This window comes from Mytilus californianus, unplaced genomic scaffold, assembly GCF_021869535.1.
Source record: "Mytilus californianus isolate M0D057914Y unplaced genomic scaffold, xbMytCali1.0.p SCAF_1, whole genome shotgun sequence".
NCBI classification, from domain to species: domain Eukaryota; kingdom Metazoa; phylum Mollusca; class Bivalvia; order Mytilida; family Mytilidae; genus Mytilus; species Mytilus californianus.
In genome coordinates, this window is record NW_026262581.1 from 115,142,453 (window position 1) to 115,162,121 (window position 19,669).

The 19,669-nt window shown below is 34.1% G+C and overlaps 1 protein-coding gene and 2 long non-coding RNA genes across 3 annotated transcripts in view; 1 reads left to right on the forward strand and 2 right to left on the reverse strand.

Annotated features, from left to right (window-relative positions):
• Positions 1–4,427: 4,427 nt before the first annotated feature.
• Positions 4,428–19,669, reverse strand: part of LOC127731250 (WD repeat-containing protein 82-like) — a 39,843-nt gene continuing 24,601 nt past the window's right edge. The window contains exons 8-9 of the mRNA XM_052240280.1: positions 13,846–13,988; positions 4,428–6,043 (exon numbers count right to left, since the gene is read on the reverse strand). Of these exons, the coding sequence (XP_052096240.1) occupies positions 6,014–6,043; positions 13,846–13,988 (173 nt within the window). The 3' untranslated portion in view covers positions 4,428–6,013. The remainder of the gene's footprint in view (positions 6,044–13,845; positions 13,989–19,669) is intronic.
• LOC127731373 (uncharacterized) lies at positions 9,315–12,904 on the reverse strand. The gene is made up of 5 exons (XR_007995615.1): positions 12,821–12,904; positions 11,826–12,654; positions 11,494–11,659; positions 10,498–11,327; positions 9,315–10,331 (listed from the first exon to the last, which is right to left on the reverse strand). It is a non-coding gene; the product is annotated as an uncharacterized LOC127731373 (long non-coding RNA).
• LOC127731384 (uncharacterized) lies at positions 11,216–13,046 on the forward strand. The gene is made up of 2 exons (XR_007995616.1): positions 11,216–11,246; positions 12,076–13,046. It is a non-coding gene; the product is annotated as an uncharacterized LOC127731384 (long non-coding RNA).

The window sequence follows — 19,669 nt, forward strand, 5'->3', positions numbered from 1 at the left end:
GTTTAATTGAAGTCTGGAGCTGGCATGTCAGTAACTGCTAGTATTCCTTTGTTAATTTATGTTGATTGTCATTTTGCTTAGTTTCTTCTGTTACCTGTTCTAACATAGGACTCTGACTTCTTTTAAACTGAGTTTTACTGTGTGTATTGCTGCATGTTTGTGTATTCCACATTTGCTAGGGGAAGGGTTGAGATCTCACAAAACGAGTTTAACCCCTCCACATTTTTGCGCCTGTCCAAAGTCAAGAAACTATCTCGTGTGTTCTTTTAATTTAGATTCCTTCGATAGATTAGGAGTTAAGAATGGCATCCATTTTGTGGAACTAATATACATTACTGTTTAGGGCCAGCTGAAGCCCACATCTGGGTGTGGATTTTCTCTCTGCATTGAAGACCCATTGGTGGTCTTGGCCTGTTTTCTGCTCTTTGGTCAGGTTGTTATCTCTTTGGCATGTTCCTTATTTCCATTCTCTATTGAACAGAAAAATAATCATTGATGCAAGATCTTCACAAAATTCCTTTATAAATGGAAAAATTGCTGAATTTTTCATTTCCGTTCTCTGACTTTATTTTGCCTCAAACAAATGTTATGACAATTATACACAATGCTTATTATCATAAAACACAGATCAAGTTCGAAGTTGAGTGGTATTACCTTTACAGTTCTCTAGTTATGTCCCTTTATAACTTTATATGCAAGCAGGGGCATCATCTGTGTCCCATGGACTTATGATTTTTTTTTCATAAAATCTTATTTCTATGAGGCAGGGCTAGTTTTTCGAGGACATTTGGTTTCCAGACAATAACTTGAATATAAGTGTATGGATCTCTATGAAATTGTACCACAATGTTCCATACTACAAAAGGAAGGTTGGGATTGATTTTGGTAGTTATTGCCCCAGTTGTTTAGGAATTCACCTTTTTAGGGTTCAAAAAGGGGCCAATAACTTGTGTATAAGTGTATGGATCTCTATGAAATTTTACAAGGTTTTTTTTCTCTTTATTTTATTTTTTCAAAACACATAACACATAATATACAAGGGTATATCAATTATCATTAACAGTGCAGATACTAGTAATAAAATTAATTTTAATAATTCTTAAAATTACTATTTTCTGAAGAACAGTTTGAGTTTTCTCCTTTAAACAAATTCATGTGTGTTTTGTTTCATTTTTACAGAGAAATTTTCAAGAAAAAAAAAAAAAGGAAATGAGAAATCAATATAATAAAAACAACACAGAATTTTATTGTGGAAGAAAAAGTTTTAAGTTGTAGGGAAAAAAAGGAAAATTTGGTCATTGGTGGTTTGCTCTATATATCATTACATTTATATGGTACTTTTTACCACAAGGATCCTTACTTCTAAAGGAAGGTTGGGATTGCTTTTGGGGGTCATGGCCAAAACCGTTTGTGAATTAGGGACCAGAAAGGGGCAAAAAAACTATGATTTTCGGGTTTCCAGACAATAACTTGAGTATAAGTGTATGGATCTCTATGAAATTGTACCACAAGGTTCCATACCAAAAAAGGAAGGATGGGATTGATTTTGGGGGTATGGCCCTCAATGTTTAGGGGTAAAAAAAAACCAATACTTTTCTAATACTTTGTATAAACTGCTTATTTCTTGACCAATTTCAATGGGGTTTAATTTAAAGTCTTGATTTCTTAGGGTGCTTAATTGTGCTGAATCTAACCGTGTATTTAGATTTTTGATTTAGGACCCCATCATTAAATTGGTTCACATTGAGGTCCAAAGAGTCCAAAATTAAACTTTGTTTGATTTCAACAAGAATTGAATTCTTGGGCTTCTTTACAGCTCTTTTCATAATGCTAGCAAGACAAAGGTTTGTTTGACATGCTTGCTTTGTTTGTATGAATGTTTGCTCAAGCATTGTAATTAAGATTGACATCTGCAAACAATATAAGTAGGTGGAGTTATAAAGCATTATAAAAAGAGCTGTAATATGCTGAAGAATCTAACCTTGTATTTAGATTTTTTATTTTGGGCCCGGTCTGTTTTTCTAATACTGTATGCATTAGATCAACTAAGTTTGATGTATGGAAATATTTTATGATGTTTATTTTAGTGTGGCAGGTTTTATTTGACCTTTGAGAAATGTTAAGTTTTTGTGTTTTGGTCTGTTTTTTTTTTAAACTATAAGCCTATGTCAACTATATTTGGTATATGAAATGTTTGTAAGGTGTATATATCTGTCTGGCAGGTATCATCTGACCTTGACCTCATTTTCATGGTTTATTGGTCAATGTTAAGCTTTCCTAGTTAAGTTTGTTTCTTAAATATTATATGCAATAGGTCAACTATATTTGATCCATATAATAATTGTAAGGTGTATATGTCTGTCTGACAGGATTCATTTGACCTGGACCTCATTTTCATTGTTCATTGGTCAATATAAAGTTTTCATGGTATAGTCTGTCTCTTATATACTATATAAGTAATAGGTCAACTATATTTGGTGTGTGGAAAGATTGTAAGGTGTATATGTTCAATTGTACTTCTGGCTTGGTTTATATGACCTTGACCTCATTTTCTTGGATCATATAAAAGTTTATATGATACTTGTAGTAAAACTTTAAATTTAGCCCTATCAGCATAAAATCAATGGTCAGTAAAGCAGGCGAGACATTTCAGTGTGTGCACTCTTGTTTTATGAAGTGAACCCTTTTACAAACTAAGCTCATTTTGTCCATCAATAAATAAATAAAGTAAATTCTTGATGTACTTGGATATGCTGAATCTAACCGTGTATTTAGATTTTGGGTATTGGACCATAATAGGTTAAAGTCCAATTTCAAATTTTTCAGTTCTTTGACCACATCCAATGTCTCAGAAACCTATGATGTGTCAAATATTTAATCACAATCCAAATTCAGAGCTGTATCAAGCTTGAATGTAGTGTCCATACTTGCCCCAACTGTTAACTGTTCAGGGTTCTATCATTTTATTTATGATTTTGATAATTGCATTAATCTGTTATGAGGTACATTATTCCTTGGATCTTGTTCATTAAAAAATTTATCAACTGGGAGATATGTGCTCCATATTCAGGCACTGCTGGAATGTTGCTCCTAGAAAATGGTAAGTTGAAATGTTCTCTTTTGTCGATTAATTAAAGTTTTTAATTTCTAACGTAAGTGAAGATAAGTGGCCAACTTTAATGTATTCATGGTATCCTATATATCAATTTGAATAGAGGTGCATTGTTCAACAGACACCAAACTTTGAATAAATTAGTGAGAGGATATTAACTATATAGCTAGATGTGAAGTTTCTTTTCATTTTTTCTGAGATGCTCCTGTGTGAAGTCTGCCTCGTATGATTAAAGGAACAAGTCTGCAAGGAGAGGAGCAATTGGCTGTCATATGATTGCTGATTATCTGTTGAAAACAGGTCTTCAAAAGGTAACAAATATATTGTAAGAAAAATATCAAGCATTCTGATGTCAGTTTCAGAGAACTTTTTTTTTTTTTTTAGAAAGTATTATTTATCCCTCCCTTAAACAAGATATTTGTGTCTATATTGGCCATTCTTTTCACTGTCTATTAAGTTTAAAAAGAGAAATATTAGTGTATAGGTATACTGTCAAATGTTTTTTTACAGCTTCATGAGGCAAGATGAATTACCGTGTTTGTAAGCACTGATGGGTAGACCCATTTTCATTTTGCATCATGAATTTAAAATTAACATTGCATAACCACTTTTGTAATTCAAAACCACAAAACAGGAAGAGGGATTAAATTTCAGTAGTACATAATGTTCTTGAAAAAAAAATGTGTGATGAAAACTTTTAAGTTCATTCAACACATTGTAAAATTCAAAGGATCTGTAAACAGGAAGTAGGTGTCTGCTAGACCTGAAAAGTGCTTTGACATTAAATCTCATCACTATCAAGCTGCTTATCAAATATGAAGTCATTCTGTTTGGAGATAAATGTGACACAATTTTTTAAGTTAATTGAATACATTGAAAAATTCTATGTATCTGCATAAAAGAAGTAGGTGTGCTCACATGTTACAACTCATCACTGGGAAGCTGCTGTCTAAATATGCTTTAGCCTGAACATGCATGAAATATTTGACACTGGACGTTAAGCAAACATTAATCAATCAATCTGAATAAAGAGACGGATGACAAGGTGAATACAAAATAGACCCACTTTAGTATAATAAGCAAAGGAACATATTTAGGCAATATTCAAGTTACAAAATGATGTGTATAATCATATTTATGAAGTATAAGTTTCAGAATGTAGTGCATGGATGTTCTACCCACTAATATGGAAAGAAAAGTTAATTCAAAATATTGCCTATATATTTTTGCTGATCATACTTAAGTGGGGGTTATATGGTATTCACCTTGACCGTCTGACTGTTTGTCTGTTGATTGTTAAAAAATAATAACGCTATTTTAAGTTTCTCTTTTGTTTACTTAAGATACAAAATTGATTACTTATAATGGTACTGTTAAGTAGGATGTAATATGACAAACTGGTCACACAAAATTGTAAAACTTTGGATCATATCCTTCATCACACTTATACACATGCAATACAATACACATCAGTGTTGGCAGTGAATTATTTCCTGGTACATCATATGCATTATGAATTTTATACTAAAAATGGCCCATGGCTACCTGCAATTGAAAATGATATCTAGCAAAACAGTCTTCTAAATGGGACATTAAATGATCATGTACACTTGGTAATACACAAAAATCCTGAAGAAATGGAGGTTTACCTGGATTCACATTTACAACAAATTATTGACATTACAGTAACAACAAGACCTTAAGTTTAAATGGTCTTTAAAAAAAAAACAGAGGATTTATTTCTCTTATTGTTACTGTAACATTATAAGCATAACCAAAGATGGCTGTGTCAAGGGCATTTAGTATTGAAAATAGCCAAGAGGCATGAAAGTGCTAATGACATTGTTCCCTTAGCATTGTTATATATTGATTTGAATGTTCCCTTAGCATTGTTATATATTGATTTGAATGTTCCCTTAGCATTGTTATATATTGATTTGAATGTTCCCTTAGCATTGTTATATATTGATTTGAATGTTCCCTTAGCATTGTTATATATTGATTTGAAATGTAGTCTTTGTGAATTACAAATTTTAGATTTGTTATAATTAACACCTTCACAAAAATGAACGAACAAACAAGCATGGAGGAGATGTTTTTACAACATAACAATGACAGGTGGGCATATAAAATTGGTTCCATGCCCACAACTAAAGCAAAGATAAGTGTGGCACAAAGAATAAAAAAAAAACACAAAAAAAGATAAGAATGAATTGGTTAAAATACTATACAGACATGTGTATGCCATATTTATGTCACTTATGTAGCAAATACATTGTCAGGAGACAATACCTGTTATGAGAATCTTCCTCCTTTTTTTTAAATTGCCTATATTCATTTGCTGTAGATTCTTTTGACATAATTAAAATATACAAAATAAATTATTTGTTTGTATAAACGTAACTATGGTTTGTCTGATGTGTTCAATTAATGTTTAAATTTTTCTAAATTTCAAATAGAACATGATCGGAGTTATTTAAAAACACTAAATCAAAAACATTTTAAATAAAATTTCAAAGCGAAATAGAAATTGAGAGAATTATGAAAGATCAAGTCATGGCAATATTAATATGGTTCATTTATATTCAGTTAAAATACTATTAAGCCTTTCATTTTAAATCAAATTTTAATATCACAAAGTATCTTGAATATGTAATTAAAATATTTTAATACACCTAAACCTTTAAAAAAAAAAACAAAATACAAATATTATGATCTTGTGTCTCTTGCACTCAAATTATTTCAATTAATGTTTATGAGATTGCACATTAGCAGTAAAATAAACAACAATTGTATATGAATCTTTCATAATATGTCCCGTCCATATACAACATTTATAAAACATTCATCACTATTCTTCAAGTCTTTGCTGCCTCCAATATTAAAACATTTCTTTATCACTCAATCATCAATGTAAGGTAACCAAAATGCCTAAAATAAGAAATAAAACAATTGATAAAAATTTAACAGTAAATACCTTTGGATATATGTATAATAACAATAAGTGAATGCACTGAGAGATGAATGCTGATGAAAGATGATGCACCTTATATAGATAACCTATACTTGGATGGATCATCTATCTCAGATAAAGGACAGGTATTAAAGAAATATTGATCATGATCATTTACTTAAAATGAAAGGCTGATAAATTAATACCTCACCATACAAAATTCATATCAAGGCCTCATCACAAATACTTTTAAAATTAAAAAAATAAAATGCTTGGCTGAGCGCAGCCTGATACAACCGCAGTGGTCGAACCCTGAACAGTTGGGGCAAATTTGGACACAATATTCAAGCTTGATACTATCTGAATTTGGATTGTGATCAAATTTTGGACATAATATAGGTTTCTGACACAAAATTAATGTGGTCAAAGATCTTACAAATATAATGCACAATACTGTGCAATTGAAGATTTCTTCTTGAAACTTTTCAAAAATTTGAAATTTTGAAAATTTTGAAAAAAAAATTGGAAACCACCCCTTCCCCCCAAAATTTTTGAATCCCCCTTTTAGTATTAACCATCAAACTCAATTGCAGTCTTTTCTTTGTAGTATAGAACCTTGTAGTACAATTTTAGAGAGATCCATACACTTAATCACAAGTTACTGTCTGGAAACTAGAAAAATGCTTTTTTTTAACGATAAAAGCCCATTTAAATACATCATAAAAGTATTAAAATAGAAAATGACATCATAGTCATGGCTAAAATTAAAAAACCTTCATCAGCAACTTTTAATAGTAATATCTAAAAATTAAAGAACCTTAGTGAGCACGCTCACATACCCCACGTCCCCACATTGTCACTGGAGAAAAAAAATAACTGTAAGAAAAAAAAATTGTATAAGAAAAAAAAATTGAATCATAATTTCCTGTCGATATGCACATCTACATAGTATGTCCTTATTATCTACAAAGTTTCATGAAATTCTGTTGTGTGGTTTCAGAGGAGTTGCGATGACAAACTGTTGCAGAGGTATATTGAAGCAAATAAGTTCAAAGGGGCGTAACTCCTAGAAAAAAAATTGAATCGTAATTTCCTGTCGATATGCACATCTACTTAGTATGTCCTTATTATCTGAAAAGGTTTCATGAAATTCTATTGTGTGGTTTGAGAGGAGTTGCGATGACAAAAGGTTGCAGTAGTATATTGGGCAAATAAGTTCAATGGGGCGTAACTCCTGGAAAAAAAATTGAATCGTAATTTCCTGTCGATATGCACATCTACGTAGTATGTCCTTATTATCTACAAAGTTTCATGAAATTTTGTTGTTTGGTTTCAGAGGAGTTGAGATGACAAACTGTTGCAGTAGTACATAAAAGTAAATAAGTTCAAAGGGGCGTAACTCCTAGAAAAAAAATTGAATCATAATTTCCTGTCGATATGCACATCTACGTAGTATGTCCTTATTATCTACAAAGTTTCATGAAATTCTGTTGTGTGGTTTCAGAGGAGGTGCGATGACAAACTGTTGCAGAGGTTTATTGAAGCAAATAAGTTCAAAGGGGCGTAACTCCTAGAAAAAAAATTGAATTGTAATTTCCTGTCGATATGCACATCTACGTAGTATGTCCTTATTATCTGAAAAGGTTTCATGAAATTCTATTGTGTGGTTTGAGAGGAGTTGCGATGACAAAAGGTTGCAGTAGTATATTGGGCAAATAAGTTCAAAGGGGCGTAACTCCTGGAAAAAAAATTGAATCGTAATTTCCTGTCGATATGCACATCTACGTAGTATGTCCTTATTATCTACAAAGTTTCATGAAATTTTGTTGTGTGGTTTCAGAGGAGTTGAGATGACAAACTGTTGCAGTAGTACATTAAAGTAAATAAGTTCAAAGGGGCGCAACTCCTAGAAAAAAAATTAAATCGTAATTTCCTGTCGATATGCACAACTACATAGTATGTCCTTATTATCTAAAAAGGTTTCGTGAAATTCTGTTGTGTGGTTTGAGAGGAGTTGCGATGACAAGAAACAGGACTGACGGACTGACGGACGGACAGACGGACGGACAGACGGGTCAAAAACATTATACCCTCCGCAACTCGTTGCGTGGGGTATAATAAAATTCCTTCATCAGCATTTAAAAGTCACTTCTAAAAATAAATTGACAGCTAGGACTTCGCAACCATAAAAACCCATTTAAATACATCATAAAAGTATTAAAATAGAAAATGACATCATAATCATGCCTAAAATTAAAAAAACTTTCATCAGCAACATTAAATAGTAATAACTCAAAATAAAATTCCTTCACATACATAATCATGGCTATAATTAAATTGCCTTTATTAAACATTTTTAAAATAGTAACTTCTAAAAATAAATTGACAGCTAATTACCTAAAGACAATACATTTCTTTATAAATAATTTACAAGCAGTGTAAGGGAGGTAATTTGACAATATGTTTGAATTACCTCCCTTTCACTGCCTTAAAATTATGTTTTGTACTTAAGTAATTGTCCATTAACCTGGAAACCCTTGTTTTCCCCCTTTTTCCCCTTAATTCCTAAACAGTTTGAGCCATAACCCCCCAAAGCAAATTCTTACAATCCCTTTGTGATATGGTAATTTGTGGTATAATTTCAGAGAGATCCATACACCATTTCACAAGTTATTGTCTGGAAACTAGAAAAATGCTTATTTGGGCCCCTAATTCCTGAACTGTTAGGACCATAACCCCCAAAATCAATCCCAACCTTCCTTTTGTAGTCATAAACCTTATGGTAAAATTTCATAGAAATCCATACACTTAAACAAAAGTTATTGTCCGGAAACCAATGTGTCTTTGGATGACGACGACAATAAAAATGTGTAAAATGCCATTACTATGTATATTGTACAACATTAATTTTAACTTTTTAAACAGAACTTTATATTTTGTACAAATCTGAAAACCATTGCTTGATAATGTCAGATAGGGATGGACTTTTTTCACAATACTGATAGGCTTGTCTTGATGCATTCTCTAAGTTTCATGACCATATTTGACACAATCAACTTTGATAAAATTGCTTAAATGTCAACTTTAAAAACCCAAGTTCCTCAATACCTTGCAAATAGCTATAGGAATTAAAGATGAGTGTATGCAAGTTACAATTTTAATACTTTGGTGGATGTTTATTTTACTATGCATGCATTAACAATAACATTCATACAACATATATTAACTAGAAGCTCTCAAGAGCCTGTGTCGCTCACCTGATTCTACTTTGGTTTTGGAAATCATGTAAAAATAGATTAAAATCATAACAGATACCCTAATAATGAGTGAGGCCAAATTTGGTTTAATATTGGTCCTGTAATTTAATAAAAAATCCTGGTGGCCATCTTGAACAGTAAATCGGCAACAAAGTAGCAACACTTAATCAGCACCTCATAAGAAACATTTATGCCATGTTTTGGTTTCATTCCATTCAGTGCACCTCTAGAAGAAGCATTTGTATGTATTTCCCATACGGTCTTATGTTAAAGGAAGTCCCCCTATTGGCGGCCATCATGGATGAAGGATCAGCTTCAAAGTAACAAAACTTAGTCAGCACCTCATAAGGAACATTCATGCCATGTTTGGTTTCAATCCATTCAGTATGTGGTTCTCTAAAAGAAGACATTTGTATGTATCATCCATAGGGTCCTTTGTTAAACATTGTCCCCATCTGGCAGCCATCATGGATGAAGGATCAGCTTCAAAGTAACAGCACTTGGTCAGCACCTCAAAAGGAACATGCATGCCATGTTTGGTTTCATTCCATTCAATGGTTCTCTAAAAGAAAACATTTGTACGTATTTCTCATAGGGTCCTATGTTAAACTAAGTCCTCCGCTGGCGGCCATCTTAGATTATGGATCGGCTTCATAGTAACAACACTTGGTCAGCACCTCATAAGGAACATTCATGCCATGTTTGGTTTCATTGCATTCAGTGGTTCTCTAAAAGAAGACATTTGTTTGTATTTCCCATAGGGTCCTATGTTAAACTAAGTCCCCCGCTGGCTGCCATCTTGGATGATGGATCAGCTTCAAAGTAACAACACTTGGTCAGCACCTCATAAGGAACATTCATGCCATGTTTGGTTTCATTGCATTCAGTGGTTCTCTAAAAGAAGACATTTGTATGTATTTCCTATAGGGTCCTATGTTAAACTAAGTCCCCCGCTGGCTGCCATCTTGGATGATGGATCAGCTTCAAAGTAACAACACTTGGTCAGCACCTCATAAGGAATATTCATGCCATGTTTGGTTTCATTGCATTCAGTGGTTCTCTAAAAGAAGACATTTGTATGTATTTCCCATAGGGTCCTATGTTAAACTAAGTCCCTCTCTGGCGGCCATCTTGGATGATGGATCGGCTTCAAAGTAACAACACTTAGTCAAGACCTCATAAGGAACATTCATGCCATGTTTGGTTTCATTGCATTCAGTGGTTCTCTAAAAGAAGACATTTGTATGTATTTCCCATAGGGTCCCATGTTAAACTAAGTCCCTCACTGGCGGCCATTTTGGATGATGGAACAGCTACAAAGTAACAACACTTGGTCAGCACCTTGTAAGGAACATTCATGCTATGTTTTGTTTCATTCCATTCAGTGGTTCTCTAAAAGAAGTCATTTGTATGCATTTCCCATAGGGTCCTATGTTAAATTAAGTCCTCCGCTGGCGGCCATCTTGGATGATGGATCAGCTACAAAGTAACAACACTTGGTCAGCACCTCCTAATGAACATTCATGCTATGTTTTGTTTCATTCCATTCAGTGGTTCTCTAAAAGAAGTCATTTGTATGCATTTCCCATAGGGTCCTATGTTAAACTAAGTCCCTCACTGGTGGCCATTTTGGATGATGGAACAGCTACAAAGTAACAACACTTGGTCAGCACCTTGTAAGGAACATTCATGCTATGTTTTGTTACATTCCATTCAGTGGTTCTCTAAAAGAAGTCATTTGTATGCATTTCCCATAGGGTCCTATGTTAAACTAAGTCCCCCGCTGGCTGCCATCTTGGATGATGGATCAGCTTCAAAGTAACAACACTTGGTCAGCACCTCATAAGGAACATTCATGCCATGTTTGGTTTCATTGCATTCAGTGGTTCTCTAAAAGAAGTCATTTGTATGCATTTCCCATAGGGTCCTATGTTAAACTAAGTCCCTCACTGGCGGCCATTTTGGATGATGGAACAGCTACAAAGTAACAACACTTGGTCAGCACCTCATAAGGAATATTCATGCCATGTTTGGTTTCATTGCATTCAGTGGTTCTCTAAAAGAAGACATTTGTATGTATTTCCCATAGGGTCCTATGTTAAACTAAGTCCCTCTCTGGCGGCCATCTTGGATGATGGATCGGCTTCAAAGTAACAACACTTAGTCAAGACCTCATAAGGAACATTCATGCCATGTTTGGTTTCATTGCATTCAGTGGTTCTCTAAAAGAAGACATTTGTATGTATTTCCCATAGGGTCCCATGTTAAACTAAGTCCCCCGCTGGCATCCATCTTGGATTATGGATCGGCTTCAAAGTAACAACACTCGGTCAGCACCTCATAAAGAACATTCATACCATGTTTGGTTTCATTCCATTCAGTGGTTCTCTAAAAGAAGACATTTGTATGTATTTCCCATAGGGTGGTATGTTAAACTAAGTCCCCCGCTGGCGGCCATCTTGGATTATGGATCGGCTTCAAAGTAACAACACTCTGTCAGCACCTCATAAGAAACATTCATGCAATGTTTGGTTTCATTCCATTCAGTGGTTCTCTAAAAGAAGACATTTGTATGTATTTCCCATAGGGTCCTATGTTAAACTAAGTCCCCCGCTTGCGGCCATCTTGGATTATGGATCAGCTTCAAAGTAACAACACTCAGTCAGCACCTCATAAGGAACATTCATACCATGTTTGGTTTTATTCCATTCAGTGGTTCTCTAAAAGAAGACATTTGTATGTATTTCCCATAGGTCCTATGTTAAACTAAGTCCCCCGCTGGCGGCCATCTTGGATTATGGATCGGCTTCAAAGTAACAACACTCGGTCAGCACCTCATAAGGAACATTCATACCATGTTTGGTTTCATTCCGTTCAGTGGTTCTATAAAAGAAGACATTTGTATGTATTTCCCATAGGGTCCTATGTTAAACTAAGTCCCTCACTGGTGGCCATTTTGGATGATGGAACAGCTACAAAGTAACAACACTTGGTCAGCACCTTGTAAGGAACATTCATGCTATGTTTTGTTACATTCCATTCAGTGGTTCTCTAAAAGAAGTCATTTGTATGCATTTCCCATAGGGTCCTATGTTAAACTAAGTCCCCTGCTGGCGGCCATCTTGGATGATGGATCGGCTACAAAGTAACAACACTTGGTCAGCACCTCCTAATGAACATTCATGCTATGTTTTGTTTCATTCCATTCAGTGGTTCTCTAAAAGAAGTCATTTGTATGCATTTCCCATAGGGTCCTATGTTAAACTAAGTCCCTCACTGGCGGCCATTTTGGATGATGGAACAGCTACAAAGTAACAACACTTGGTCAGCACCTTGTAAGGAACATTCATGCTATGTTTTGTTTCATTCCATTCAGTGGTTCTCTAAAAGAAGTCATTTGTATGCATTTCCCATAGGGTCCTATGTTAAATTAAGTCCTCCGCTGGCGGCCATCTTGGATGATGGATCAGCTACAAAGTAACAACACTTGGTCAGCACCTCCTAATGAACATTCATGCTATGTTTTGTTTCATTCCATTCAGTGGTTCTCTAAAAGAAGTCATTTGTATGCATTTCCCATAGGGTCCTATGTTAAACTAAGTCCCTCACTGGTGGCCATTTTGGATGATGGAACAGCTACAAAGTAACAACACTTGGTCAGCACCTTGTAAGGAACATTCATGCTATGTTTTGTTACATTCCATTCAGTGGTTCTCTAAAAGAAGTCATTTGTATGCATTTCCCATAGGGTCCTATGTTAAACTAAGTCCCCCGCTGGCGGCCATCTTGGATGATGGATGGCTACAAAGTAACAACACTTGGTCAGCACCTCATAAGGAACATTCATGCCATGTTTGGTTTCATTCCATTCAGTGGTTCTCTAGAAGAAGTTCAAAATGTAAAAAGTTAACGCCGACGACGGACGACGCCGGAAGACGATGGACGACGGACGACAGACGCCAAGTGATGAGAAAAGCTCACTTGGCCCTTCGGGCCAGGTGAGCTAAAAATGATAGAATAATTCAAGTTTTTGAAAGATGAAATATATCAAAGCGACTGAACAACACATAATTCATGAATGCATGTAACTGATGTTGTTTTTTTGGTCACAAGTTGAATATTTTCAATAACTGAAATCATGGAATAGTTATTCTTTTTCGTGAATGCCAGAGAAGTGAAATTAGAATATTTATTTCACAAATGCAATATATAATCATGTTAATTCATCACAACCAATGTTAAATTATGCTTTATTTAAGGTGTACCAAAGAAAGTCCTTTTATATTTTGTCTGTAAATCCTTATTTCCACCCCTAGCCTATCAACACTGCGATTGTGAGTTCGAACCCTGCACATAGCAGGTGTGTTTGATTCCAATCATATATAGGATTACCAGTTTTCCTACAGAAGGTCGTGGTTCCCTTCAGCATTTTTGCTTCCTCAACGAATAAAAGTTTGTTATAGTTATGTACATATTCCTTCATTAAGTTATCAATTTATGTAAAAACATTATTTTAAACTTACCATATTTGTACAAGCAGTAGCTAACATCATTAGTTTAGGATTAAACTGAACACATTGAACTGGTCCTGGATGATCACAGTTAAACACAGCTACTCTCACACCTGTGTCTGTATTCCAACAGTTAATTTTACCATCTGTTGAACCTGAGCAAACACAAATTATAATTCTAATATAAATACTAAAATATTGTTATGGGACGGTAAGGGTGTGTCCCTGCTGAAAAGTATTTATTGTAGCTCAACACTATGTGTTTTGTTATTGGTAATATGTTAAGGTCTGTTGACCCAGGTAATGTTTCAAAATAACTAATACCAGTAGCGAAGCTTAGCTGGCTGAATGTTCAAGCAATGGTAGCGTAGAAGACAAGGCACCCAAATTTCAATATGTTAGATGGGAAACTCATTTGCACTGACAAATTAGTATAACAGATAGAAAGATTAATTTACAATTTATCATACAAAACCTTCATAATTATTTCAAGTTTTTATCAAAGAGAACTCACCAGAGCACTTAAGTTATAACAAAATATATAGAGCAAGCCACATTATTTGGTGAGTAAGTTGTGTGTCAACATCCTAGTAAATGCTAAATATCTACCTAAAATTCAATCATGGTTTGGTCCATTAAGTCAAAGGGGATGCATACAATTTCAAAGGTATATGTATTCTACAGGTTGCATCAACTGCAGCATATTTGGTTTGCTCTGGTCATTTCTTTGGTATCAGATGTAGACGCAGGCTAAAGTCTCCTCCAAATGAATTCTGAATGCATTCAAATTTGTACAACTGGCCCCCAAAGTCTTTGTGTTTAAATGGTGAATGTAAGACATGTACGTAATGTTGATCTCAGGTCACTGAAATCAGTATACTCTGCTGATGCAAATGGCCACAAGTATGAATGTTGACATTCTGTCAAGTTGGAAAATGGACTTACAGAACTTAACTGAGCTTACCCTAATCATAGTCATAGACCTAACAAACAATGGAATGTTCATCAAATATCTTTGAATATATGATGGAAAATCTAAGCCTACTTAGCAACCACAAAAAAATCAAAACATAATCTTCCCATTGCTGCCTCATCTGCTAACACAGTAAAATAAATAACAATAATCGTCTCTGGTATTGAGATATTTTGGATGTTATGGGTATTTTAAAATACATCTCTGGTATAAAGATGTGGTGTGATACATAGTATAAATAATGTATTTCTGGTTTCAAGATAACGTCTGACACATGGTGTAAATAATGTGTTTCTGGTATCAAGATACAATGTATGGTTTGACACATGGTATATATATATAATGTATCTCTGGTATCAAGATATGGTCTGACACATGGTATATATAATGTATCTCTGGTATCAAGATATGGTCTGACACATGATATAAATAATGTATCTCTTGTATCAAGATATGGTCTGACACATGGTATATATAATGTGTCTCTGGTATCAAGATTTGGTCCGACACATGGTATAAATAATGAATCTCTGGTATCAAGATTTGGTCCGACACATGGTATAAATAATGTATCTCTGGTATCAAGATATGGTCTGACACATGATATAAATAATGTATCTCTGGTATCAAGATATGGTCTGACACTTGGTATAAATAATGTATCTCTGGTATCAAGATATGGTCTGACACATGGTATATATAATGTGTCTCTAATATCAAGATATGGTCTAATACATGGTATAAATAATGTATATCTGGTATCAAGATTTGGTCCGACACATGGTATAAATAATGTATCTCTGGTATCAAGATTTGGTCCCACACATGGTATAAATAATGTATCTCTGGTATCAAGATATGGTCTGACACATGATATAAATAATGTATCTCTGGTATCAAGATATAGTCTGACACTTGGTATAAATAATGTATCTCTGGTTTCAAGATATGGTCTGACACATGGTATAAATAATGTATCTCCGGTATCAAGATATGGTCTGACACATGGTATATATAATGTATCTCTGGTATCAAGATATGGTCTGACACATGGTATAAGTAATGTATCTCTGGTATTAAGATATGGTCTGACACATGGTATAAATAATGTATCTCCGGTATCAAGATGAGGTCTAATACATGGTATAAATAATGTATCTCTGGTATCAAAATATGGTCTAATACATGGTACATGTAAATGATATATCTCTGGTATCAAGATATGGTCTGCCACATGGTATATATAATGTGTCTCTAATATCAAGATATGGTCTAATACATGATATAAATAATGTATCTCTGGTATCAAGATATGGTCTGACACATGGTATAAATAATGTATCTCTGGTATCAAGATATGGTCTGACACATGGTATAAGTAATGTATCTCTGGTATCAAGATATGGTCTGACACATGGTATATATAATGTATCTCTGGTTTCAAGATATTGTCTGACACATGGTATAAGTAATGTATCTCTGGTATCAAGATATGGTCTGACACATGGTATATATAATGTATCTCTGGTATCAAGATATGGTCTGATACATGGTTTAAATATAAATGTATCTCTTGTATGAAGATACTTAAACGAGAGTGCACACAGTGAAATGTCTCGTCTGGTTTACTTATCATGATTGAATTTACGTTGACAGTGTGTAATATGAAGGATTTACTATAACTTTCAAATTAAATTAACATAATGATCAATGTAAAATTTCAAATTAAATTAACATAATGATCAATGTAAAATAGGTCAAATTCAGATAAACACAGACAGACATGTACACCTTACAATCATACCATACACCAAATACAGTTAACCTATTGCTTATGGTATACGGAAAACAGACCTAATTAAAAAAATTTAACACTGACCAATGAACCATGAAAAAAAGGTCAAGGTCAAATGAACCATGCCAGACAGACAGGTACACAATGCAATGATTCCATACACCAAATAAAGTTGACCTATTGCTTACTGTATTTAAACAAGAGTGCACACGCTGAAATGTCTCGCCTGTTTTACTGACCATTGATTTTATGTTGAAAGTCTTAAAGATAAAGGTTTTACTACAAGTATCACATAAACTTAACATTCTTAAAGATCCAGGACAATGAGGTTAAGGTCAGATAAAAACTGTTACACCTTGTACACCTTACAATTATTTCATACACCAAATATAGTTGACCCATTGCTTATGGTAATCGAAAAACTGACCAAAACACAAAAACTTAATGTTAATCAATAAACCATGGAAATGAGGTCAAGGTCAGATGATAATGGCTAGACAGACATGTTCATCTTACAATCATTCTATTAACCAAATTTAGTTGACCTATTGCTTATAGTACTTGAAAACAGACCAAAACACAATAAACAGCTGCGCCATGAGCGCATGATACGCCCGTCGTCTTGTGTAAGAATTTTTATGCAATAATCATAAATAGTTTCTGACATACGGCCTGACATGCGAAAAGCCCCTTTTCTTTTATAAAAAACTCAATATCTCTAAAATAAAATTTTGAATCAAAACCAAAAAGTATACAGATCTTAAGATTAATATAACTAAGAAGTTTGTAAAGTTTTAAGCAATAATCATAAACTGTTTTTGAGATATGGCGAGACATGTGAAAAACCCCTCCCCCTTTTTTAACAAAATACTCAATATGTCTAAAATAAAATTTTGAATCATCACCAAAAAGTATACAGATCTTAAGATTAATATAACTAAGAAGTGTGTAAAGTTTTAAGCAATAATCATAAATTATTTTTGAGATACGACGCGACATGTGAAAAAAAACACACCCCTGTTTTAGTTACAAATTCCCGTAACTGAAAAAGTTGTAATCTTAGTTTCACCAAAAAGTATACAGATTGTTTGACCATCATAAGAAACAACTATTTAAAGTTTCATGAAATTTGGATAAGTCGTTCTGATGTTACGGTGCGACATGTTTACGCCAGACAGACAGACGGACGAACGGACGGACACCAGACATTTGTATACCATAATACGTCCCGTCAAAAATTGACAGGCGTATAAAAATTTAACATTGACCAATGAACCATGAAAATGAGGTCAGGTAGTACTTAAAAAACAGACCAAAACACAAAACTTAACATTGACCAATGAACCATTAAAATGAGGTCAAGGTCAGATGACACCAACTAGACAGACATGTACACCTTACAATCATTCCATACACCAAATAAAGTTGACCTATTGCTTACAGTACTTGAAAATTAGACCAAAACACAAAAAATTTACCAATGACCAATGAACCATTAAAATGAGGTCAAGGTCAGATGACACAAGCTAGACAGCATGTACACCTAACAATCATTCCATACACCAAATAAAGTTGACCTAGTGCTTACAGTATCTAAACAAGAGTGCACACGCTGAAATGTCTCGCCTCTTTACTGACCATTGATTTTATGTTAAAAGTCTTAAAGATAAAGTTTTTACTACAACTATCACATAAACTTAACATTCTTAAAGATCCAGGACAATGAGGTCAAGGTCAGATAAAAACTGTCACACAGACATGTTCACCTTACAATTATTCCATACACCAAATATAGTCGACCCATTGCTTATGGTAATCGAAAAACTGACCAAAACACAAAAACTTAATGTTAACCAATAAACCATGGAAATGAGGTCAAGGTCAGATGATACTGGCTAGACAGACATGTTCACCTTACAATCATTCCATACACCAATTATAGTTGACCTATTGCTATTAGTATTTGAAAAACAGACCAAAACACAAACACTTCACATTGACCAATGAACAATGAAAATGAGGTCAAAGTCAGATGACACTGGATAGACAGACATGTACACCTTAAGATCATTCTATAAACTTGAAAAACAGACCAAAACACAAAAATTTAACATTGACCAATGAACCATAAAAATGAGGTCAAGGTCAGATGACACCAGCTAGACAGACATGTATACCTTACAATCATTCCATACACCAAATATAGTTGACCTATTGCTTACAGTACTTGAAAAACAGACCAAAACACAAAAACTTAACATTGACCAATGAACCATTAAAATGAGGTCAAGGTTAGATGACACCAGCTAAACAGACATGTACACCTTACAATCATTCCATACACCAAATAAAGTTGACCTATTGCTTACAGTACTTGAAAATTAGACCAAAACACAAAAAATTAACAATGACCAATGAACCATTAATATGAGGTCATGGTCAGATGAAACCTGCCAGTCTGACATGTACCCCTTACAATCATTCCATACACCACATATAGTTGACCTGCTGCTTGTAGTATCTTTCAAACAGACTTAATCACGTAACTTTAACCTTGATCACTGATCCATGAATTGAGGTCGAGGTCAGGTTAACCCTGTCTGACGGACATGTAGACGTTGCAAGGAACCCATATACCAAATATAGTTATCCTATTACTCATAATAAGTGAGAAATTCACATGACAAAAAACTAATTTTTTTTCAAGCAGTCACTGAACCATGAAAATGGGGTCAACATGGTCAAGGGACAATGGGCATATGACAGACAGAAACTTCGTAACATAAGGTATCTGCATACAAGGTATGAAGCATCCAGGTCTTCTACCTTCTGATATATAAAGCTTTATACAAATAGTTTACGCTGCCGGATAGTAATACCTATGTCTTGCATACTGCGCCTTTCGTCTCAGGCAAGACAAAAACAATCATAAACATGAAAACTTTACATTAAATAATGAACCGTGAAAATGAGCCTAGATCAAGGTTAGATGAGTCCTGCCAGACAGACCTGTACACCTTATAATCATTCCATACACCAAATATAGTTGACCTATTGCTAACAGTTTT